We start from the raw sequence: 25,487 nt of genomic DNA, 5'->3' as shown, positions 1-25,487 counted from the left end.
TTTCAGTAGGATTTCAGAAGGAAGGAGACAGTTTATAATTGACCTTTTAAAAACCTTTTTCTCTAGATCAGGACAGTCCAACCCAACCTTTTTCCTCCAGAAAGGACCTCGAGCCTATGTTCTCAGGAAGAAACCACCGGGCTCTCTTCTCCCCAAAGCACATAAGGTAAGGCACAGACACACAGCGGGCAGTTCTTCCACCACAAGAAACTCCCTCTGAAAAACACAACTGCCATTCAAACTGCATTTGAAAGTCTTCTCAGGACTGGAGAGATAGCTCAGAGGTTAAGAGCAGTGGCTATTTTTCCAGGGGTCCTGAGTTAAATTCCCAGCAACCACATGGTGGCTCACGACCATCTCTATGAGATCTTTCACCCTCTTCTGGCCTGCAGGCATACACACAGGCAGAACACTGTATACATAATAAATAAATAAATAAATAAATAAATAAGAAGGTCTTCTCACCATTACTGACTAGTGGAAATGTACTTCTCTTTTAATTAAATATTCGCTCCATTTGTACACCCTCCTGTTTGAAAAAGGGTGAAACCTAAAGCTGTGTTGAAGCTGTCACCCTGAACCCCTCCAGGTCTCCTGTGGGCTTCATTCTTCCCTGTGGATATGATCATTGCTACTCCTGTCTAGATGATCTGTTTTCCCTACAGACAACAAGTGTCTGTAATGACAATCTTTGCCCGATGAGTTACTATAATGTATTTGCTGTGGACATCTTATAATAATCATTCAGTGGTTTAAAAATGACATCAGCAATCATTTATAATAGACTCATCAGGGAGAACTATAAAAAATGTTTGTTACAAATTAAATTTTCTAATTATTCTGAGTTGTTCACTACCTAATAATATCTACATAGACCAAGTTATCATACTGTTGTCGGGGTTTCTGTCCTGCCCCGTTCCTGCAGTCGTTAAGTCCCAAAGAAATCACACAGAGGTCTACATTAGTTATAAACTGATTGGCCCATTAGCTCGGGCTTCTTATTAACTCTTATAACTTATATTAACCCATTATTCTTAGCCACGTGGCTTGGTACCTTTTTCGACTCAGCAGTCACATCTTGCTTGTTCTGTGGCTGGGTCATGACTGCAGAGGAATGGGCTTCCTTCTTCCCAGAATTCTCCTATTCTCCTTGACCCACCTCTACTTCCTGTCTGGTTGTCCCACCTATACTTCCTGCCTGGCTACTGGCCAATCAGCATTTATTTAAAATATAATTGACAGAATACAGACCATTGTCCCACACCATCATACTATATTTTATAAATACATACAAACACAACTTATTAGTTAATTTCTAAACTAAATTTTCCTTTTTTTTTTCAAAAACAGGGATTATCTTGGCATAGTTAGAGAACAGGAGAGGACATAGATCCAAGTGCTGGAGAACATTCTAAGTACTCTATGTGTGTAGATGGTACTGTAATCATGTGCTTTTGTTTATTTCTTTGTTTTCCAAGACAGGGATCCCTACAACAGGCCATGTTCCTGTAAGGGTCCCCATGCTCCCTCCTTAGAAGCATGCTTCTCCCTTGATGTCTAACAGGGATGGGTGATTTTTTTTTGTTCCCACAATCAACACCCACCTCTCCCAGCTCTTATTTCTGACTAGAGGAAACCCATCTTGAGCCTCTTGAGATGTGTGAAGGGAGAGCCAGCAAGCAGGGAACAGGAAGGGAAACAGGATTCTCTAACAAAACCTGTGAAATACAGCCAGACCGTTACCCTCATGCTACAAGAACCAGTACTGAGCCCTATGCAAATGCCTGTCCTTTCACCCCCATTAAATGGTCATGCTTTAGGGCTTCCTACTTTGTAACTGTACTGATCGAACGAGTGTCCTCTGAACAGGGAACTATTACTGTCAGCCCTGGGTTAGTCACTGGCACAGTTTTGTAACCGATAACCTTAGTTGCGATTAGCTCACATGTAGTTATAAAATTTCTATGTTTCTGATTTTTAATAATCCTATCTAGATTGATAGAGAATTCAGAGTCCAGAAAGCCTTGTTTTCCATTGGATTCCCTGTTCCCGAGCCTCTACTGTACTGCAGTGATGCTTCCATCATAGGAACGGAATTTTACGTGATGCAGCATGTGCAGGTGAGTTCACAGTCTTACCCAGTTGTTGTTTTTTTTCAATTATGGGGCTAATTACAACATGACATTAGTTGAATGCTATTATAGTCATAGCTGATGTTGTTTGCTCCACTTTTTAGTACAGTTCCTTTCCAAGGGCTTACAGTTTTGTTTCAAGTACATACAATGAGGGAGAACAGAAATGGACTAGGAGCAAATTTAGTAAGTAGCTCTCGATAACTTGTTCTTAAACACTCCTCTAGGTGTCAGTAAAGAGCTATCCACAACGGCAGTAGCCAAACAGGAAGGCAGATTATGTATGCATTGTGTATGGCGGAGAGGCTCTTCCACATAGAAAGAGCAAGTCATTGAGAGCAAATTCAAATTGTTTTTTAACTTAGAGATGTGGGTTATAACCAGTTTGAAGCCTTCAGGTTCATCCTGGCATGTTCTTGTATTTTGCCTTTGGCATGTAGCCTCTTACATATTTCACAAAAAAAGCTATGCCTATCATACTCTGTACAGTGTATGTTTTGCATGTCAGCTATTTCAACTGGCCATTGTGATCATAGGGTCGCATCTTTCGTGATTTTTCAATTCCCGGAGTTAGCCCAGCAGAACGCGCAGCTATATACGTGTCTATGGTAGAAACCTTGGCGTGGCTCCATTCTCTGAATGTGAAGTCACTGCGGCTAGACGGATATGGTTACGGAGTCGGGTACTGCAAAAGACAGGTAAGCTGTCTACATTAGAATGTACGTCAAGCTCCCAGAAATAGTACGCTGTAAGTGGCTAGTCACAGTACACCCCGTTATTGTGTGGCTCTCTGAAATCCTGCCATTTTAACATCATACTTGGTAATATATCCAGATATATTTTAGCATGAAATAATGTTGTTGTTGTTATTGTTGGTAGTGATGATGATGGTGTGTGTGTGTGTGTTTTGAGCGGGTGTACATGTATGTGCAGATATACATGTAAGTGTGTGCACATGGATGTGGAATGGAGGCCAGAGATCAACCTCAGGTGTCATACTCAAGAGACACCCACCTATGTTTTTGAGACAAGGTCTCTCATTGGTTGACCTGGAACTTCCTAGTTAGTTCAACTGGCCAGTGAACTTCAGGGTCCTCCTGTGTCTACACCTCAGTTCTAGAACTCCAAGCATGTACCACCACACCTGGCTGGTTTTCTTCGTCTTCCTTCTTCCCTCCCTTCCTTTTTTATTTTCTCTTCATGTAGATTCTGGGGATCGTGCTTAGGTCCCCCTGATGGCCCAGCAAGCCCTTTACTGTCTGCGCCATTTCCCCAGACTCTGACTTTATTTTTTAGTTAACTTTTGTTCAGTAAAAGCTTCTGTTTTAGCTCTTCCCTTGGTTTGTCAATGGATTTTCTACTTGGTTTTGCCTCTCTGAGTTGGGCAAAGCAAATATGTCATGTGTTTAATACTTGTGAAATACTTTTTTGAATATCAAGAAAGCAGAAATAGATTTTTGCCCTAAAGAAAGTTGTGGTCATTTTTGAGAGACCCATTCATGAATCGTATATAAACGAAGCTGAGAAATGGGCTATTTCCCTGAGTGTATTACCTGTTTGAAAATTGTTCATTGTTCATCCCAAGAACTGCACGTCCAAGGCATAGAGATTGACATGCCTTTGCTTGGATGGGAAAAACTCTTCAGGCAAGAAATAACATCGAGTGCTAAGAACAAGATGGTGACTCTTGCCCTCAAACACAAGTGAGACCAGCGATGTATGGGCTGCATTCCTTATTTATCCTTTGAGGGTAGGATGGGGAGAGCCAGAGTATATTCGCTATGTATTGTGTCGCAGGCTAAGTGAGCTGTGGACATTCTCTTTTAACTCTCTGCAAACCTCACAAGACATAGGTCTTATCCTCATATTGCAGATGAGGGCTCTGAGGTTTACACTGACCCAATAATACAGAGGTAAGTACTTAGGCATAATATAAACCTCAGTCAGTGAGACCCCATTGTTGAAGACCTTTTCTGTGTTGTGCTAAATTGAGCAGATGTACATTGGGCAATGGAGAGAGAGGAACAGCTCATAATGTGTTCTTCTTTGTAGAGGACTCTGAGAATAGGTGGATTTTGTTTGCTCTTAACTCTCTGAGCAATACAAAGTCTGATCGTTTTAAAATACCTGTACATTTAAAATACTCTGTGGGTGTAGGAAAGGATGTTAAATGGGAAAATTTCTGTCTAGCCTTCAGGTCCCCTTTTCAGAAAGAAACTGTGTGTGTGTTTGTCTGTCTGTCTGTATGTATGTATGTCTGGTCTCTCTCTCTGTGTATGTGTGTCTGTCTGTCTGTGTGTCTGGTCTCTCTCTGTATGTGTGTGTGTGTGTGGTTTGTACGCACCTCGTTACTACACGAGAACCATTCCTGACAGCTATACCAGCATTTATATTTCTTGTCTGATAAAGGCCTAGGCCAGTAAAATGGAGCTAGGGGGAAAGAAACTTAAGTGTTCAGGATTTTAGGCTTTCAGAAGTGTTTCAGGCCTCGGGAATTTCAGCTGGCGAATGTTTTAAGTGTTTAGGAGTGAAGTGGACTTTGGCACAGGAGAACTGGTTTTAGAGTCTCTGGCCCCACATTTCATCTTTACTTCTGCCACTTTCTCATTTGTCATTCAGATAGCCACCTGGACCAATCAGTACCAGGCTGCGGCCCATCAGGACATCCCGGCCATGGACCAGCTCTCCAAGTGGCTAATGAAGAACTTGCCAGAGAGTGACAGCGAGGAGAGCCTGATTCACGGAGACTTCAAGCTGGATAATATAGTTTTCCACCCCAAAGAGGTAGTCAGCTGTGTTTGTGATGTGTTGCTTAGGTCTGACCTGAGTCTCCAGAAGGAAAACGTCCCTCAGCTACCCCCCAGAGTGCTAAAGGAGCCCAGATCAGTCTGTTCCTCCCCACAGCGCAGACTGTCTCCAACTTAAAGCCTCTGAGAATGAGTCCTGCAGATTTTATAGCATAGGATGCTGTCTGCTCTGGGACTGGTCTTACTATCACAGCCATCACGTGAGCCGGACTTGGAAGGTGCCCTGTGTCACTCTTGTCAAAGATTTCGGTCTCCTGAAAGTGCTTAGCTTGCTCACATTCTAGCCCTTCCTTCCAGTTCCCTAACACTGCTTTGAGTTCTTCTGTCCTGTGTCATGAGAATCTTTTATTTGTTTAGTATAAACTCAGGGAGAAATCCCAGGCGCCCCCTTGGGGCTTGCATCAAGGAGTTACGTGAGATTAACCTAACCTTTCTCTGTGTAAATACACACAGTGCTGCTTTGGGTAAAACCCAAACAAATGAGTATTTATAGTTTCCCAAGTCTTACTTCTTAGAGGAAGATTTTCTAAGCTGATTAATTTTCTCAGTGTTAAGTGTTTGTAGGACTTGTATTGCACATGTCCAGGGTTTCTTACTTCCTAGCTCTTCCCTTTAGGAAGAGGACAGAAAGAAAATACTATATAAATTGTATGACAGGCATAATTAAAATTAGAACTACATTAACTGACTTTTATAAACACATATAAGCATATTTTCCAGCAGGACAGTTAAGTTTTCTTAGAGAAACCAGCTTGGATGTGGTTTTATAGCCCCTAACTATCTTACAGGAGGGATATAGCCTGATAGCTAATAGAAGCTGAAGTAGCCTAGTTTGAAAATAAATTTAGAATACCTGATCTACTGAGCATTGTTATTAAGCAGTACAGTCCTCTCTAGAACGTCAGTTGCTTACCTGTGTGTGGTGTATGTCTGCCCAGCATGACAAGAAAGTGCAATGCCTCAGATTGCTAGCAGGAAAGATGAAAGAAGTGTGGTTTATACCGAGTATAAATGATCTCCGTGCCACTTTACAGTCAGAAAACCATTGTCTAACCATCAAATGTAGTGTGTGTGTGTGTGTGTGTGTGTGTGTGTGTGTGTGAGAGAGAGAGAGAGAGAGAGAGAGAGAGAGAGAGAGAGAGAGGGTCTTAGGCACATACCAGACATTTCTGAGGAGGTTAGGGAAAAAGACGCTCACATACTCTCTTGATGGTTTCCTTCAAACCTTTTCTTTAGTCTTACTTTGCATTCTCTATTCCTTCTCTCATTCTTGATGGTTTCCTTCTAAATCTATCTTTCTTGATATTTTCCTTCTTACCCATTTTAACTCTTTCTAATTCTATCTCTATTCTTTCCCTTACAGCTTATATACCCAGAAAAATCTTTCAGGCAATATAAAAATTACAACTCTGCTTTTCAAGTGAATGATTTCAAGTAAAACCAGCGCATGTCTTCCATGTCCCCCGTATGATTAAACATTACATATTACATTATGTATTACAGGTGAAAAACCAATTATTCCACGAACCCAGGTATATCTATACCCAAGCAACTTGTTACAGATTAACTGTGGGGGCAAGCAAGGTGTTCTGGTCAGGTATTTTATTGACAGGTTGCACTTTGCAGTTACAAAGAAAGGGCCAATTACTTTATAATGTTTTATTATCTTGAAAGGTAATCTCATAAGGAATCTTAAAGGAATCACACACCTAAACTTTTATATATGAAAAAGAATCAGTCATCTCTACTTTAAATCTTTGCGGAACATACCAACTCATCAATATTTTTTTTATATCAGAAGATTGAGGGCAGAAATGGGTATAGGGAAATAATTTTCATCTTTGGTCATCAGCCAATCCTAGCACAGAAAGTACATCAGCTAGTAACAATTTGGCTACTTTGTGTTTTTGACCTCAGCTGTGTCCAAGTGAACTTTGGATTGTTTTCTAAGGTTTCTCATCTCAAAGCTATTATCACAGCGTCTGACCCAATCTGAAGTGATTTTAAAACTTTGTTTCAGCTGATGATTCACACTGAGCCTGTGGCTGCATCTCTCAGCATTAAGAGAATTAGGGCCAGCCTGGCTCGTGGGGCTCAGTTGTTTTTCTCAATCATTAACTTGAACTACAGTCTATGCAGCTTCTTAGGTGAAACTCACAGGCCCTGTGTAGCATTTCCTTGTATTTGTTTTTATCCTTTAAAATTCTGTATAAGCTAATGTTATTATTACCAATTAGACAGTACAGCTTAGCGAGGATTCATCCTCATGACAATCAATAGGTAAAAATGCCCATTAAAATGGGATTCTCCATGAGATAAACACAGTACATTACAGGCAGTGGGGGTCTTCACACTCACACCGTGTCAGATACCAGAGAAAGATTACAGTAGCAAACATGTTAAGGCACAGCAGAAGCAAAAGACATTCCGGGGTCTATGGTGTTGGGAGCCTTGTCTAGCCGAGATTGACCTATCAGAGAGTTTCTTCCTGGTGGGCTGACACCTTGAACTTCAGTTACCACCTGCTGCTCCTCTGACACAGCCACCAATGTGTGTGTGTGTGTGTGTGTGTGTGTGTGTGTGTGTGACTTTTTATCAATAGCACTAATTTCTGATATTAACTTTGACAGTTCCCCACCTTAAGTTTAGGAAATAAAGCAGTGCTAATTTTGCCCTGGAGAAATATAACAGCTTATCCCCTAAATCATCAGAATCTGATCCGTCTTTAATATGTATTATTTGATTTATTGATATTTTAGAGCCTGTCTTCCAGTATGCAAGCGTCCTCTAAGGTCTGTAACCCTAGGGACTTTTAGTTTTCATTTAAGGCATGCAAGAAAACAATGTTTTTGACTAAGATACTTAAATTTTAGAATTAGTCCTAACATACTGAGTCTGATAGTAAATTATAGTAAATACTAGATTGTTTTCCTCTTCTGTCACTAATCTCTGACTTTAAACCCATTTATTAAAGACACAAAACACCAAACAGGCATCATCTGTCTTCAGAGCAATGAATCAAATGTCTGGGAAGGGTTTGTTTTTAAAAAGAAAGCAATGGGGATCTGGAGGGATGACTGGGCAATTTCTGCACTGTGGCTGCTCTCCCAGAGGACCTGAGCTCAGTTCCCAGCACCCACTTAGGGAAGCCTCCAACCATCTATAATTCCATTTTCAAGGGAGCCAACATCTTCTTCTGGCATCTGTGGGCCCTGCAAACAGGGCACACACATACGTATACACACACACACACACACACACACACACACACACACACTTAAATAAATAAATATAAAAAATAAATCTTGTTTTTTAAAAAAGAAAGCAGATGCAGATTTTATTTATTAAGCTGCAATCCTAATTTGTTAATGTGTATCATTTCCTTTGAATGTTTTCAGGTTATATGGTAGTTAGTAAAAAATTTTCTCTATCTTATACATAGTACTCTCATAATCATTAGTTAAACTGAATTTAATCAACTTCTGCCACTAGTAAATAGTGTTACTAATTCTTCGTGGAAGTAACATATGGTGGCAGAATTCAAGTCAGCGAGCACTCCCTCGTTACCAACTCTCCTCTGATGCATTCACAGGAAGGAAATAGGCGCATAAAACACAGGTGGAGAGAAAAATAGCTGAGAAGCAGCACCTGACACAAACTGCCCGGCACACACTAAAAATGTTGGAATGGGGGGGGGGGGTTATAAGAGACCCTTAATGGCACTGTAACCGTTCTGTAAGGTTTAAGGTTTGTTTTTAAACTAGTGTTATGTTTTTGTCATTAGAATACTGTGATTGGGAAATAAGAGAGAAACAGTTTTTGGTGACGAACCTCCCAGGAATGTGTGGGGTAAATCAGAACAAGCTCATTACTCAGCCTTGCACGCACTGTGGTTACTCTGTGCAAGGAGGCACAGTAAAGAAACTGCCAACATGACTTCTGTTATTAGGGGAAGGTTTCTATTGCGAATAAGAGATAGAAAATATCCAGAGGCAATTGAGAAAATCCAGAGCGGAGAGAAAGAAATCGTCTAGGCCCCTATAGCGTTATAGACTTAGGGGCTTGACCAGCAAACAGGCATGTCTCACAGTCCTGCGCTGAGGAACCCAAGATTAAGATGCTGGGAACCAAACCCAGGTCCTCTAGAAGGGCTGCTCGTGCTCTTAACTGCTGAGCCATCTCTCCTGCACCTTCCCGTAGCTCTTTCTACCTCCTTTGAGATGCTGCAAATTGCCCCTTCTTCAGACTCTGTGATTCCCAGACGACTTCATTTGACTTTTTACCATGGAGGGGCAATGGTCACAATCTGTTATTTCAAAAACTGTTGGCTTTAGAATTTAGTTAATTAAAATACATAGACTGGAGGTATGTATGAAAATTAGAACATTTCCTGAGTATAGGATACTAAATATTTAAACCTTTCATTAATTTTTCTCTGCATAATATCACATGGGCTATAACTTTATATCTTAATCAAATAAGACTTTTTTTTCAGTGCCTCTGGTTTGAACCTAGATCCAGGCAAGCTCGTTACCAATAACCTGTTTCCCATTCCTTTACTTTTTTTTTTTTTGAGACAGTATCTTTACTCTGTCACCTAGGCTCTGATTCAACCATAGATCTGTGTGATGCAGTTTCCACAATAGCCCGCAACACTACAATGGTGTGTCTGCGTCTTTTCAAAGAATCAAGGGGATAAAGCCACACACACAGGTACTTGGAGGCTTGGCGCCCCCGACTCACACTGCTGTTTCATCTGACAGTGGATCATTTGCCTAAGTCATTGTTACAGTCCCCTCAGCCTGCCATAGAATAGCATGTGAGGTGACTCTTTCAGAATACAAGTCACATGACATCATGCCGCTGTATAGAATCCTCTGAATTGAGGTGTCACTCTCTGCTTTTCACCCCCACCTCAGTTATCCCCCCCCCCCAAGACAGAGTTTCTCTGTGTTACAGTCCTGGTTATACTGAAACTCAGTCTGTAGACCCAACTGGCCTTGAACTCACAGAGCTGAACTCACTTGCCTCTTCCTCCCAAGTGCTGGGATTATAGGTATGTGCTACCACCGCTTGGCCAACCTCAGTGCTTTTAAGTAGGGCATTGCTATTAGTTTGGTGTGTATCGTTTCAAGTTGTAAGTTTATTTGGCAACCTTCAACATTTTTATAAACTCTATTTTCTTATCTTGTGGTGAGCTTGGGGCACACATGCCACTGTGTGTGTGTGTGTGTGTGTGTGTGTGTGTGAGTGTGTGAGTGTGTGTGAGTGTGTGTGTGAGTGTGTGTGTGAGTGTGTGTGTGTGTCTGTGTGTGTGTGTGAGTGTGTGTGTGTGAGTGTGTGTGTGAGTGTGTGTCTGTGTCTGTGTGTGTGTGTGTCTGTGTCTGTGTGTGTGTCTGTGTGTGTGTCTGTGTGTGTGTGTGAGTGTGTGTGTGTGTGTCTGTGTGTGTGTCTGTGTGTGTGAGTGTGTGTGTGTTTGTGTGTGTGTGAGTGTGTGTGTGTGTGTCTGTGTGTGTGTCTGTGTGTGTGTCTGTGTGTGTGAGTGTGTGTGTGTCTGTGTGTGTGTGTGTCTGTGTGTGTGTCTGTGTGTGTGTGTGTGTGTGAGTGTGTGTGTGTGTGTAGGTCAGAAGACAATTTGAGGGTGTCAGCTCTTTGCTGATTAGTTTATATAACTTACTTTAAAATATAATTGCTGTAATAATATATTTATTTTATAGCTAGATTCATCACCAGAGCAAATGCTTCCTTATACATTCTTTTTTATTTAAAAACAATATTTTTTCAGTTTACATACCAATCCTAGTTCCCCCTTCCTCCCCTCCTCCCACTCCCCATATTTCCCTTCCCCATCCCCCAGCCACTCCTCAAAGAGGGTAAGGCCTCCCTTTTGAAGTCAACAAAGTCTGACTTATCACTTTGAGGCAGGATCAAGGTCCTCCCTCTATACAAGGCTGAGCAAAGTATCTCTCCAAAGAGAATGGACTCCAGAAAGCCAGTTCATGCACTAGGGATAAATCTTGTTTGCTTAGGGTCTTAGCTGGAGTCAGCCTTATAGTTTCCTGGGAATTTCTCTAGGGCCAGGTTTCTGCTAACTGTATAATGGCTCCCACAATTAAGCTATCTCTTTCTTGGCTCTCATCTCTGTCCTTCCTCCATCTCGACTATCCCATTCCCTCAAGTTCTCCTCAACCCTCCTCTTTCACCTTCTACTCTCCCTCCCCCCCACCCCCATACTCCCAATTTTGTCAAGGGCATTCAAATTGGAAAAGAAGAAGTCAAATTTTCATTATTTGTAGATAATATATACAAGTGACCCCAAAAGCTCTACCAGAGAACTCCTACAACTGATAAATACCTTCAGTGATGTGGCAGGATATAAGATCAACTCAAAAAAATCAGTAGCCCTCCTTGCTTTTGGTATGATTGCCATTTTTACTATGTTGATCCTTCCTATCCAAGAGCATGGGAGATTCTTCCATTTTCTGATATCTTCTTTAATTTCTTTCTTCAAAGACTTAAAGTTCTTGTCAAATAGGTCTTTCACTTCCTTGGTCAGAGTTACCCCAAGATACTTTATGTTATTTGTGGCTATTGTGAAAGGTGATGTTTCTCTGATTTCCCTCTCAGCTTCTTTATCATTTGTGTATAGGAGGGCTACTGATTTTTTTGAGTTGAGTTTGAATGCCCTTGATCTCCTTTTGTTATCTTATTGCTATTGCCAAAACTTCAACAACTATGTTGAAGAGATATAGAGAGAGTGGACATCCTTGTCTTGTTCCTGATTTTAGTGGATTCTCTTTGAGTTTCTCTCCATTTAATTTAATGTTGGTTGTCGGCTTACTGTATATTACTTTTATTATATTTAGATATGTTCCTTGTATCCCTGATCTGTCCAGGACCTTTATCATGAAGGTTGGATTTTGTCAAATGCTTTTTCAGCATCTAATGAAATGATCATATTTTTTTTCCTTTAAGTTTATTTATATGATGAATTACATTGATAGGTTTTTGTATGTTGAACCAGCCCTGCATCTCTGGAATGAAGTTGACTTGATCATGGTAGATAACTTTTTGATGTGTTCTTGGATTTGGTCTGCCAGTATTTTATTGAGTATTTTTGCATCAATGTTCATAAGTGAGATTGGTCTGTAATTCTCTTTCTTGGTTGAGTCCTTGTGTGGTTCTGGTATCAGGGTAACTATAGCCTCATAAGAAGAGTTTGGCAATGTTCCTTTTGTTTCTATTATGTGAAACACTTTGAGGAGTATAGGCATTAGCTCTTCTTGGAAGTTCTGGTAGAATTCTGCACTAAAACCATCTGGCCCTGGGCTTTTTTTTGGATGGGAGGTTTTTGATGGCAGCTTCTATTTCCTTGGAGTTTATAGGTTTATTTAAATTACTCACCTGGTCTTGATTTAATTTTAGTATATGAGTTAGATATGATATCTATCTAAAAAATTGCCCATTTCTTTTACATTTTCCAGTTTTGTGGAGTATGGGTTTTTTGTAGTAATGGTTCTCTGAATTTCCTCAGTGTCTGTTGTTATGTCCCCTTGTCATATAATAATCAAAACACAAAACATACACAATAAAGGAAGAATATTAAGAGCTGCAAAGGGAAAAGGTCAGCTGTTTGACTGTTTTTTCTTGGTTTTCTTTAAGGGATTTATTAATTTCTTCCAATTTTTTTGTCTGTCTTTTCCTCCATTTCTTTAAGGGAGTTTTTAATTTCCTCTTTAAAGTCTCCATCATTTTCATAAAGTTACGTTTAAAGTCATTTTCTTTTTTTTAAAATTTATTTATTTATTTATTAAAGATTTCTGTCTCTTCCCCGCCACCACCTCCCATTTCCCTCCCCCTCCCCCAATCAAGTCCCCCTCCCTCTTCGCTTCTTCTGGATTAGGATGATCAAGTCTTCCTGTTGTGTGACTACTGAGTTCTGTTGTTATCATGTTGCTTTTTAGGTTGTTGGAGGAATTCTTGCATTGTTACTTACCCATCTTTTCCTTCAAATGAGGCCAGCAGTGTCTTTGCATCTTGTTCCAATCTTTCCAGTGGCTGTGAGTGTTCGGGAGTTTTTCTTGGTCTGCTCTGTACTGTCAATGTCTGTCTCAGAAAGCCTCTGAGGTCTCTATAAGCCTGCTCTCTTGGTCTTCTTTCCTGGTTCATTCTCTGGGTGCTCTCTCTTGGTCCCCTCAGTGTTGTAGCAAGCTCTTTGTTCCCTCAGTATTGGAGCAAGCTCTCAGCTCTTAGGCAGGGTGTTGCTAGTAGCTTGGGGGGCCCAGTGGATAAAGTTGGGTTTTGGGGAATCCTACCCACAGGAAACTCCCTGCTGGCTGGCTAGAAAAGCCAAGGGAGTTGGGGGAGGGGCCTGGGGTTTGACCCACTGTGGAGGTCCTAGAGAGTGGGGTGTCCCACTGTGTGGCTGTTCACTCACCTCTTAAGTCCCCTCAGTATTGGAACAAGCTATGTTTCGGAGTTCCACTGAGGTTGCAGGTGGATAGGCGAGTTTGGGGGCAGGGTTGGGCTAGTAGTTTTTAGGGGCCCCACCCACTAATTATTAAAATATAATTAATCATTAGAATTTCTTCTTTACCACAATTCCTCCAGCTGGAAAGTTTCAGCTATGCTGCATCTGTCTCTTGGAGGAGATGTCAGGGAAGAGCACAGGAGGACGGGCAGCCCCCAGTAGAACCAGAGGCCTTGGCTCTAGACGATTGTGACTGGCTGGCTTTCAGAAATGAGATGTGCCACCGTGGGAAAGGACTCAACTATGGCCTCACGTTGCACATTGGTGGAAATGCGGTTGTTGACTGTTCTATGTCCTCTGCCTCCTTACTCTGTTTGCTTTCACTGCCATGTGTCAGAGGTCTGTGTGCATCTTGTTGCAGAGTCGGGTGATCGCAGTGCTGGACTGGGAGCTTTCCACCTTCGGCCACCCTTTGACGGACTTAGCCCATCTGTCCTTGTTTTACTTTTGGCCCAGGACACTGCCCATGCCAAACGGAGGCTTTCACATTCAAGAGAACACAGGTACAGAGGCGCAGCTACCTAAACTGCTTTTCATATTAATCCTCTTTATTACTGTCGGAGTTGAAAGACATAAATTTCTTGCAGGTTTATGAGGATTGTGCGCCTTAAAACTGTCTCTAATTCATCTCGCTGGTTTTCTGAACCTAACATTTCACTTTTCATAATTTATGACAATACACATTTTTTGTATGTTATTTAGGGAATCAGTATTAAGAACAGGCTTATTGGTGACTGTGTTTGCATTACAAGCCATATTGTATCTTCTGTGCTGTCTTATGCCATTCTGAAGTGTTCACTGGCATTGTTTTTAAAGTTTATGCTCTGTGCTCTTTTTTATAGGAATACCATGGATGGAAGAACTGATTTCAATATATTGCCGTTGCAGGGGAATTGATCCTAATCTTCCTAACTGGAATTTCTTTATGGCCCTTTCTTTTTTCAAATTGGCTGGAATCGCGCAGGTAATTATTTGAAGCAAGTGTTTAACCATTTCTTACTGATGAACTGTGAACAATGTTTTCTGGTTCTGGTTCTTAGGCTACTGTGCTTTTCCAAAAACACATGAGTCAGATATGAGTAACATATAAATTTAGAATTACAAAAAAAGACTTCAGTGGGAAGAAAATTTGAGGCTCACCTGGGCCGTGGCTTTTTTGTAGAGCAAACAAGAGGGACGGTGAAGGAAGTCTTATGACGATAGCATAGGGAGAAGCACATGGGAGCAAGGGCCATTGTGAGTGTCTGCTGTAAAAGCAAACTAAAAGTCTGTGTTGAAGATGCAAAGTCTTCTTCCCTTGTTTAGTCTGGGAACCGCCCACGGCGCCACCTCTTTCTAGAAATGTACTCACAAACACCCAGCAGTGTGTTCCCATGGTGATTCTAAACTGAGTCAGCCTGACAGTGAAGGTGAGCGGTCACGTGGTAGAAGTGGTGTGTTATGTCAGAAGATGTGGAGAGTTGTGAAAAGGCTGATTGGCATTCTCTGACGCTGCTCAAATTGGGAATCAAAGTGGTATTAAACATCTCACCGCCTTCTCCTTGGTTCTAGCATTTGACTCATTTCAACAGCTCTGAAGGGAAAGCAGCGGTCATTACAGATGATGTGGCCTACAGGTCGGCTTTTTGGCAGTGATTGGGGTCATTTTCAAACTTGGTTTGAGTTATCAGTGACACGTCTGCCTAGATTAGTGTCAGAACTATGTGATACGAGCGTGACTCAACTCTGAGTCTGCATGTGAGTTTGCAGGCTTCGTGGCCTGGTTGACATCTCTGGCTCAGTGGGTTTAGCTCATCATGTGGAGGACAAGCTGGAAAGACTAACTGGATAGTTGAGGCCATTTTCAATAGATTTTTATTGTCCTTGTAGGGAGTCTATTGTAGATACCTCTTGGGAAACAATTCATCTGAGGATAGCTTTCTGATGGCCAATATTGTGCAGCCCCTGGCAGAAACCGGATTACAACTCTCAAAAAGGTAAGGAAAACAGAGTCTTTTGTTAGCTCAGTTCATAGCCTCTGTTAGCTAGGTCTCATACATTCCCAGAAAACCAGGAGACAGCCTGGGGACTTCATTCTTTACTTAAATAGTTACTGGAAATGGGAAGGTTAAAACTTTAAGGAAATGGAAAATTATATCTCTGCCCAGACTAGAGCTGCTATTGCCAATCAGGAGAATGTTCTAATTAATCCCCGTATACCTAAAAATAAACTGACCGAGAAATATAAATAAAATGCCCATACTTGTGATGAAATGTATTCTTTGCCAAATTGGATGTATAACCTTTTAAGTATATAGATGAACATGTTTCCTTATAATTTTTGTTACTTACGTGTACCTATTTAAATGGTATTATTAGGTTATTTATTAACTTAGCAATACTACTTTTCCTTTAACATTTTGCAAGTGTCTGTGAAACTATGTCTCTATGAGGGCAGCATTTCTGAAGAGTCTAGCACTCTTTTCCAGTCATATACCTGTCTCTCCTATAATGTATGTGCAGTGCTACCCCCAGGAGCATTTCCTAGACACCCTTACCCTGACACAACATCGGGACAGTTATCCTTCACCACTCATTTCTGGACTGCTCTGTGTTATTTTCCAATAGAATAAGGGACTAGATGTATTTCTTTTTCCCCCCTCATCTTCAGAATGCCCGTGGTCGTTATCTAAGAGAAAAGTGTGGAGAATGGTTGTCAGATTTCTGCACACCTTCCTTTTTTCTTTGAGGTTGTGACAGCTGATGTCACTGAAACTAGCACTGTTTGAGGCGTGTGAAGCTTGTGTTTTCCCAAGTAGCTCGTTAAGCATCCAAGCTTAGTGTTCAGAATAAAGCAATTCTATGTTTACTCCATACTCCAAACAAAACAAGAAAAGGTCCAAGGCTGTAGCGCAGCAGTAGAGCAATTGCCTGGCATCTGCAAGGCTCTGGGTTTCTCCCTTGAGCTGCAGATAGTAACAAGGCAGAATTCAACAACAATAAACCCAAGCCTCCCAGATAAGGCAGCTTCTCCTGAGGATATTTTTGGTTAGCTGGGGGAGATTTTGCCTTGTTTTAAGAAACATATAATAATGCCTTTGGTCATCTTTGTAACCTCCCGGGTTTTGTTTGTTTTCCTTTTGCCAAGGACTTTGAGTACTGTGCTGCCACGGGCCGATCCTAAGAACCAGCTCTTTGCCCAGACTAGGCGAGGCCAGGAAGTTCTTACTAAGGTGAAGCAGTTCATGAGGCAGCATGTCTTCCCTGCTGAAAAGGTAGGGTGTGAAAGGGTGTCAGCGAGCCCTAGCTCCTGGTGGGCAGACAGCCCTCCATCCTCCATGACCCTTAGAGCCAAGCTCTACAGACACTTAGAGCTGAAATATGCCCGGGGGTGTGCATATTTCACACGGGGCCAGAGGGAGCAGGCAGTGAGGACCTGAAGATATGAAGTAGGACCTTACATCTGGGTGCTTTTTGCTGAGGCAGTGACCTTCAACTTTTGTTATTTTACATCTGGATGCTTTGAGAGTTTGAGAACTGTAGTCTCCCCAAATAAACATGAACATGATCTTTGGACTGTCATTCCAAACCACACCAGTCCTACCCTTTCTTTCCCCATAAGCTATTGCTGCAAGGGGTCACATAGAGGTTCATGGGTTGTAGTGAGGCAACATCCGTTCAGTGAAGAAAGATATACTAGGCGCCTTGTGACAGATTGGACACCTGGGGCACAGCTAAAGACAAACAGGGCTTATGCCCTTATGGAGAGATAGGCGGTAAGAGAGGACATGTGCCATGTAGGAAAGGGAGAAGGGAGAAGCACTTTTGAAGGTATGTGAGAACACAATGGCAGGGCTTGGCTCTGCCGTGTCTGCTGTGGGTTGGTGGCCTTTGCTGGTATGTTTGTGTGGCCTAGAAGTACAACAGCAAATCTCATTGTAGCTACCTGTGGTTCTGGGGTTCCAGATGGGACTGGCAGAGTCAAACGGTGGGAGGAGCACCAAAGAACAGGATTCTCCCAGCAGTGCTCAGGAGTAAGATGTGTTTTTAGGGACATCAGTGTTATGAGTTATATGAGCAGTTGTATTGGCAAATATCTGGAGTTGAACATTTAGCATAGAGTAGGATATAGTTTCTTCAAAAATACTGAAGTATTAATCCTAAAATTGTCACCTCTCACATCCGGTGACGTGGAATACTCTGTGTTCTAGCTAGTGTCTGTCTGAACTTGAATTTTAAAATTAAACTTCTGTGTATCAAAAGGGGACAGCCACCCTTTTAATTCAAGATGGTAGTTGGAATTCACCAACTCCCTTCCTCAAATAAAATCCAATTTTAAACCTTTAGGACAATGAAACAATAGGGGGATGGACTAAGTCAGTGAGGGCAGAAAAGGGGTACACCAGGGAAGCGAATGCAAATCAGATTTGGAAACAGTGGTTATATCGAAAAGCAGATCATCATAGAGGAAGAGACATCTTGAAAGAACTTTGGAATGAAAGTGGGCTTTTTCCATAGCAGTGAGATAGGCGATTGGCTGATGAGAAGAGCAAGGGGCAGAGAGAAGTCAAGGCGCTTGAAGTCTTACCCAGTGTCTAGGGCTGATCCCTCAACCACACCCAGCAGTAGTATTTGTCCCAATCCCAAGTCTAGAACACTACTTGAAAACAACAGAACCCTTCATGTCTTACAGAAGCCAGGGCTTCAGCAGGAAGGTGGATACGCTAGAGCAGCACCCGCTACTGTTAGGCGTTGTGTTTGTTTTGTGGGGTTTGGATGGAGAGCCCAGCTCACCTATCAGTTCATCTAATCCTACGTGCTCACACTAAAACAAAGTCTGTCTCCTGCGTGCCCGTGCCTGCCACTGGCCCATGATCCTAAGGGCAAGTCGAGATGGGCAGAAGGAAGCAAAGGGTTTTCTCTTTCACCGGGAAATGTGAGCAGGTGCTCCAGGGACCCTGTGGCAGAGAAGGGAGGGGTCAGAGAAAGATTGTGGTGTCTCTGAACTCAGTGCCTCAGCTGCTAAAAATGTGTAAAAAAAAAAAATCACAATAAAAGTAAAAACAAATAAAACCCAGACAGGCTGTAAAAAGAGAAGTTTGCCCGAGCTTGTGTGGCAAGGAAGCCACCTGGTGTTGGCGGAGCCTGCAGATGGTGTTCCTGCATCTGATGGTGTGCACGACTTCTTCATCCAAACATGTGTGCCAACGTGTGTACTTTATCTTATAGAGAGAACTGATCAGTGCTAAGCCCCAGATGTAGGATGTACACATCTGGAATTATTTGTAGAAAAGTAAATAATTTTTCTAAAAATAAAAGGGAGAAAACCCTAAATTCTACTAAATGTTATTATAACTGACTTGCCAAACCTAAATGGTCATGTCTAGAAAATAAGATTGTATCATAAACTATAGCAGCATTTTACTATCATGTGTCTTTAGCTTCTAAAGCTCTTTATTTAGCTACTAAAATTACTTTTTCTTTATGTTATTATGTATTTTCCAAAATGAAAAAAATTAATTTGGCAGGACTATTTCTATGACCTTTGGAAACTCCTTGGATAGCATAAAATGGCCATAACCCATATCTCTGAAAATGTGCCAAGTCGGTTCTTCCTCTTGAAAATCTGTGAAAAACACTAAAACACACGTGCATGACAGGAACAAGCAACACAGTGTAAGGAGCACACACGGTCACAGTGATAATGTCACAGTGTTTGAGGAAGTTCCCTCATGGTCACCAGATGATATGGGTGACCGGAAGGCCCCTTGTGGGGTTCACAGTCTCATTCTTAAAAGAATGTGTAAGAAGAGACTCGGATGAAAGCTTGGGGGCAGTTTTATTAGACTTAGAAAGGAAAGCATCCCAGGGCAGTCACATGGTACATCTCAGCAGCTGCCCAGAGAGAAGAAAAGACATGCCATGACACTTGGGACAACATAGAAGTCAGCCACATGGTCAGACAGCCACATGGCAGGGAGGAAGGCAAGAGAGCAGAGAGGAAACAATGTACCAGAAAAGGCATGCTTAGGTTTGGGCCAGCATCTGAAGAGAAGGAACTGGCAAAGTTGACTCAGAAAGATGGGTGGACCCAGCTGAACCTCAGCCATGGCTCAGCTCATGGGGATTTGGGCTAGGGGCAGTTAATTCTGGGAAGAAGAAATATAGTAGTTCATTACAGGAGCAATTAATTATTCCTCCTATCTTCTGAGTGTGGCTTCAAATGAAGCCGCCCTCCCGGGGCATGTAAGCACAGGTATAATTTGATTTCTCAGAACTGTGTATCATAAAGAGATCGTCAGAATGGGGACATCATAAACATCTTTCATAATATATTTATTACCAAACACAATAGCATTTACTTTTTATGGCAACTCTAGGAATAGAAATAAGATGCAACCTTAAACAGGAAACCCGATTTAATTGACTTCGTGACAGACGTGACAAGTGCTCTCTCCTGGAGCCTTGGAAAGTGCAGACCTCTGCCTCACACAGCACTGCACCCCAGACCAGCCCTGCGTCCCCAAGAGGAATGTGGTCGTCTGGCCGGAAGCAGCGCATCTTAGAACGGTCTACCATAACTGGGTGATTGATACACGTGAAAAGTTTTGACAATACCCATGGCCCTTAACCCGGTAATTCTCTTAGCCAAAGTGTAAGGAAAGCAGTGATATCAGGATGCTATAAATATTTATAAATGCATCTCTAGACTGTCAGTAATGGTCACACAGTGTTTTCATTGTACTCTTTCAGTTGTACAAATCAGAGGTTAGCGTTTGGCCTAAATAGTGTTACTTAGATTTACCCGTGTTGCTTTTCCTTTTCATTCATTCATTCTTGCAACGTAGATGTTTCTCCTGGAGCCTTGTGCCTTTGCTAAGAGTCGGCTATTGTTTGTTTGTGTGACTGATTTTTGAGGGGATAAATAGTACCTTGCCTATCGATGATACTTTTATTTTGTCCTAATTCTTTGAAATTTGGTGTTATATTTTGAGGCAGGGTCTCCCTAGTTATATATCAGTCTAGCCTCAAACTCGTAATCCTCCTGCCTCAGCTTCTCATGTTTTGGGTTGTACGTATGTGCCACCACCATCCCCAACCAAAAAAAAAAAAAAGTTAGAATATGAATTCTAGGTTGTTAATTACTTTCTCTTGGTAGTTGAAGATATTCACCCATTAATTACTTTTTAACATTATTAATTCATTTGTTTGTTTGGGGCGTGCACACACAGAGGTCAGGTCCTAGGGACTGAACTCAGATCATTAGGCTGACAGCAAGCATCCTTCCCCTGAGCCGCCTGACTGTCCTCTCCCTTTGATTTCACTGTTGCCATGGAAGTAAGCGCTCAGCCTCCATGAGTCTTCTTTAGCTCTTCCTTCCAGTGTTTTTTCTAAGTGTTCTCAGGCCACTTTTCAGCTCTCCACAGACCGGCCTTAGCTAACTCTGGAGAACGTGTTAAATGCATGGAGAGCTTTTAAAGAACAGAAGCCCAGACTCACCAAAGTAACGTAGAAACTGCACACCTGCTCCACTGGACACCGGCTCCATCCGTCCCGGGTCCCCAGGGCCTTCGGTCACCAGTCTTTGAGAAGTCTTGGATGGTACCATTCTTAAGCTTAGTTGCTAAGGTTTTTGTTTGGGTTGCAGTTTGTCCTGTCAGTTTTACTAGCCCATTGTCGTACTTGTAATTCCTTCCTATGTTCTTGGAATCTACCGCCCACAGATATGCTGTGGTGTGAATTCAGTGAGCATTATCGTTGTTTCGAGGAAGCGTGATTGCTTTTGTTGACCCACTCTTTTTGCTGATTCTTGCCTGTGGTGGCTGGTTTCCCGGAGCGATTAGTGATTTGTCAGGGTGGACAGTGGGGTGAAATTTTTTTCTAAGGACTTAAGTGAGCTTTCCTACAATGCTCGTCCCTCCAGGGGCCCGTTTTGTTTCTGCCAGGTGCTGGCAGCTGCTGTGGCCAGAGTATCGTAAATTTGATTTGGGCTTGAGGTTTGGGGGCTGACAGGTTTCAGGGCACGACACTTCTCTTTTCTGTTTTACAGACAATTGAGAGATGTTTCGGTGTGGTGGGAGGCAGAGGGGAGTTTGTCCTCATGGTCTACCTCCAAGGGTACAGATTATTGTGTGTTTCTCTGTTCTGTTTGTTCCTTACTTAGGTTTTATTTCTCCACCGTCCTGGCTTTGGTGGGATGGAAAGATCCCCATGCTCCCTTCTGCTGTTTCCAGCCCCTGGCCTTATCACCTGTGCCCTGCTGCTGTAGCCCTTTGAGAGCCTAAGCCAGCATCCACAGCCCAGAGGGCAGGCATAGCGCCCATCCTGTCGCCCAGAGGGCAGGTTAGCGCCCATCCTCTCACCCAGAGGGCAGGCTTAGCGCCCATCCTGTCGCCCAGAGGGCAGGCTTAGCGCCCATCCTGTCGCCCAGAGGGCAGGCTTAGCGCCCATCCTGTCGCCCAGAGGGCAAGCTTAGCGCCCATTCTATTTATTACTCAGAGGGCAGGCTTAGCGCCCATCCTGTCGCCCAGAGGGCAGGCATAGCGCCCATCCTGTCACCCAGAGGGCAGGCTTAGCGCCCATCCTATCGCTCATCTGAAGGGTAAAGCTGTTTTATTTTCTCTCCAGAACAACTGCACTCTATGTGATAGATCTTTAATTGGTAACATTTCACCCAGCAGGTTTAGTTGAAGGGTTTCTATGCCCATTGGTGTATCATGTTGCTAGAAGCAGAACACTTAAATCTTGGGTATAAGATTATTACTGTCTAATATTGAGGCAGCATAATTTTTTGAGGAGTAAACAATTGGAATTTTTGTTATTCTGCATCTAGTATTAAAAAGAAACATTACTAACCAGGGTGATGATACCAAAACCTGTAATCCCAGTGCGAAGACAGCTGATGTAGAATTTCGAGTTCCGTCCCAGCCTGAGCTACATAGCATGACCCTGTCTTGAAATACTACACACACACCACGTCACGCATGATGTTGTTTATTTCGTATTAACTTGGCCTAATCATTTTCCTTTCACTGTCTTAAGGAAATAGCAGAATACTATGCTCAAAATGGAAACGCAGAGGCAAGGTGGGGACACCCCTCAGTGATTGAAAAACTAAAGGTAAGACAGACAAGAAAGCACTCGACGCCAGAAGATGCTCATGCGAGGATTTGTGAGGGGGCGGGGAGGGAAAGGGAAGGGGAGGGGCAAGGCAGGGGAAAGGAGGGAAGGAAAGAGAAGGGAAGGGAAAAGAGGACCAGCTACTTGGGATCCTGACTGTGGTTCTGATGAAGACAGCCTCTTTATACCGCTCCTTGCTGTCCATCACTGAAGAGAAATGAAGCCGGAGCAGGGCAGTGAGATGTGGAGGCTGGGCTGTATCTTCCTGGAAGAGCTCTCCTCGTGTGATGCAAGGCCCTGGGTTTGTCTAGCAAGGAACAGGGTCAAAGCAGGATGTTTGTCCAGTGTATTGTCAAGTCACACTCCATGTTTTCAGTTCTTCCCTGCAGCACATGTAAGGGGCCGCAGCACATTCCACGCTTGGCAGAGTTACACTCGCTGTGTGTGTGTGGGGGGGGGGGGGGGAGAGGCGGTTGTAATCATTCTGATTGAATGAGAAGCACCAAAGTATGCAAATTTAGTTTTAGAGCCAAATCTAAGGAATCCTGGAAAGCAAGGTATTTCCTTAATTATTAAAAAACTACTGCCTTAATGAGTTAGTACCATCATTTAACATAGTACAGAATACAATGAAATAACTCCATAAATGTTTTTAAATTTCAAAAAAAATTAACAAAATATTTATTTAAAAATAAGCTACTTTATTTGACATTTTTTGATCACTTGTCCATCCCCTTGACAGGAAATGGCCAAAGCAGAGGGCCTGTGGAACTTGTTCTTGCCAGCTGTGAGTGGTCTCAGCCAGCTGGACTATGCCTTGATTGCTGAAGAGACAGGAAAATGTTTTTTCGCTCCAGATGTTTTTAACTGCCAAGCACCAGGTTACTACAAGCATTTTTCTCTGATTGTTTGAACAGTGTTTAAAATATCTTTATTATAAGGAAATTTTCCTATACAAAGTCATTTATTTACAGATTTTTGCCATAATTTTACATCTGCTCTGAATGCAATATAAAGTGGATTTGGATTTCTCAGTGGCTGTCATTTTAATCAGTATCATTACATTAAGAGTGCCAGCAGACGAAAGTAGCCACCAGGAGAAGTGGTTATATAAACACCCACTTCCTGACCGGGTCTGGGTATTTCTATGGCTAGTTGGAAGGGAGAGGCATTCCAGGGCTCTTTGTTAATCCCCGATCTCTCCATCCTGCAAAGCTCTTTCTCCCAAAAGGCTGGCTTTGTTTCTGCAGGGACTTGCGGCTGTCGTTGCCAACACATTGTAAATTTAACTGGCAGGATATCCTATAGTTCCCGTGCTCATGGGTCCTCGGGCTGCCTTTATTGTGTGAGCTGGTGCTAAGGCTCTCCCAGAGGGTTAGTGCCCTGTGGAGCAGACAGAGGGCTGTGTCAGTGTAGTGCCTTTCTGAGAGAAGGGTCCAGGTCTAACCAAGTGGCTCCCTGATAGACTTTGACTTGCTTGCCTGTGAAATTCAACATAGTTCTTAGGCTTCTGGTAATGGTGCTTATCCTGGCATGGTTTCCCTTCTGTCTATACCAGTTTATCACATCGCTGTTGTCCTCCACTGTAATCCTGTCAAGAGGCTGTTGTAAGAGAAACGTGTCCTCTGTCTGAAGAGCTTATCCCGAGTCTACGATGCTGTTAGGACACACTGCACATGCTGTGTGATTTTACAGAACAGGAATTGAACTGCTAATCCTGACGTTCAACGCTCTTCTTCCTGCTCTCGCTAATAAGACATAATTTATTTGCAAATCAATCTGTAGCTTATATAGTTGCACACATAGGTTTGTAGGTGGCGGGATAAATATCCCTCTGTGTTGTTGAAACACAGGACCCATGGAACCCGCTTTCCTTACCACACATAGCATTCAGATATTTTCTAGACCTGGCATCTTCTGTATTGTTTTATTTTTGTTTTTATTTGGTTTCTTTTTCAAAATTTATTTGTATTTTGTGTGCGTTAGTGTTTTGCCTGCATGTATGTCTGTGTGGGGGTGTTGGATCCCCTGGAACTGGAGTCTCAGACAGTTGTAAGCTTCCATGTGATTGCTGGAAATTGAGCCTGGGTCCTTGGGAAGAGCCACCCGTGTTCTTAACCCCTGAGCCATCTCTCTAACCCCCTTGTTATTGTTGTCTGAGGCTCCGAGTCAACCCAAGAAGACACAGAGGTTACTGAAAGGCAAGATTTAGTGCAGGACAGTACAAGAGAAGGGGGCATGAGGAGGGCCTGATCCATCAGGGCTGCAGAACAGAACAGAATAGTGGGTCACACATAGCGCAGAACTGTTCTGTGCCCTGTGACCCCGAATGCCAGTTGAAGCGAATATTTAAGCACAAAAATCACAAACATTTTTTTTGCCAAGGAGCAGTTACAATTTTCACCAATCAGATTAGGGGCTTCCTGGTGTGTTCCATCATTGTCAGCCCACACACATTGCAAGCTTTCCGTCCAACCTGTCAGATTCATTTGTGCTTTCTGTTGTTAGGAACAGCACAATAGTTTAAAGAACTAAGGGGCATAACAAACCATTTCCATTGTTTAAGGAGGAGCTTAGTCAGTCATTGGAAGGTTCCCAGTTTCACTAGGGCTTGGGAACCTGAACTTTGGTTCACCCTACAGGTAAAGTGGAGTCTAAAGTCATTAGGACAGGTGCTTTTATATTATTTTATTTTATTTTATTTATTTATTTATTTATTTGGCCTGTTCCCACCATCACGTTTTTAGCGCGTGTGAGCCATATTCTGTTAAGTAGATGTGTGGCACAATAGTGGGTCCCACATAGCGCCGCTAGGCTGCGGGAAGCTGGCTCGCTGCTCTGCTGTGGCTGCTCCGTTTCACTTGTGGAGGCACCAGACGCTCGAGGAAGATTTCCTAAGTTCCATGACTCTGTTTTTCT

At 42.6% G+C, this 25,487-nt stretch overlaps 1 protein-coding gene across 1 annotated transcript in view; it reads left to right on the top strand.

Moving 5' to 3' along the window:
* Acad11 (acyl-CoA dehydrogenase family member 11) overlaps positions 1-25,487 on the top strand; it is a 75,925-nt gene that overhangs the window by 10,890 nt on the left and 39,548 nt on the right. Inside the window, exons 2-11 of the mRNA XM_041677237.1 lie at positions 67-166; positions 1,995-2,120; positions 2,669-2,830; positions 4,752-4,916; positions 13,831-13,972; positions 14,312-14,433; positions 15,339-15,445; positions 16,597-16,723; positions 22,491-22,568; positions 23,311-23,449. Of these exons, the coding sequence (XP_041533171.1) occupies positions 67-166; positions 1,995-2,120; positions 2,669-2,830; positions 4,752-4,916; positions 13,831-13,972; positions 14,312-14,433; positions 15,339-15,445; positions 16,597-16,723; positions 22,491-22,568; positions 23,311-23,449 (1,268 nt within the window). The remainder of the gene's footprint in view (positions 1-66; positions 167-1,994; positions 2,121-2,668; positions 2,831-4,751; positions 4,917-13,830; positions 13,973-14,311; positions 14,434-15,338; positions 15,446-16,596; positions 16,724-22,490; positions 22,569-23,310; positions 23,450-25,487) is intronic.

This window comes from Microtus oregoni, unplaced genomic scaffold, assembly GCF_018167655.1.
Source record: "Microtus oregoni isolate MIOR12 unplaced genomic scaffold, Mior012 000028F_ref0000031, whole genome shotgun sequence".
Taxonomy (NCBI): Eukaryota; Metazoa; Chordata; class Mammalia; order Rodentia; family Cricetidae; genus Microtus; species Microtus oregoni.
Note: the sequence above shows the minus strand (reverse complement) of the source record. Positions and strands in the feature narration are given on the sequence as shown.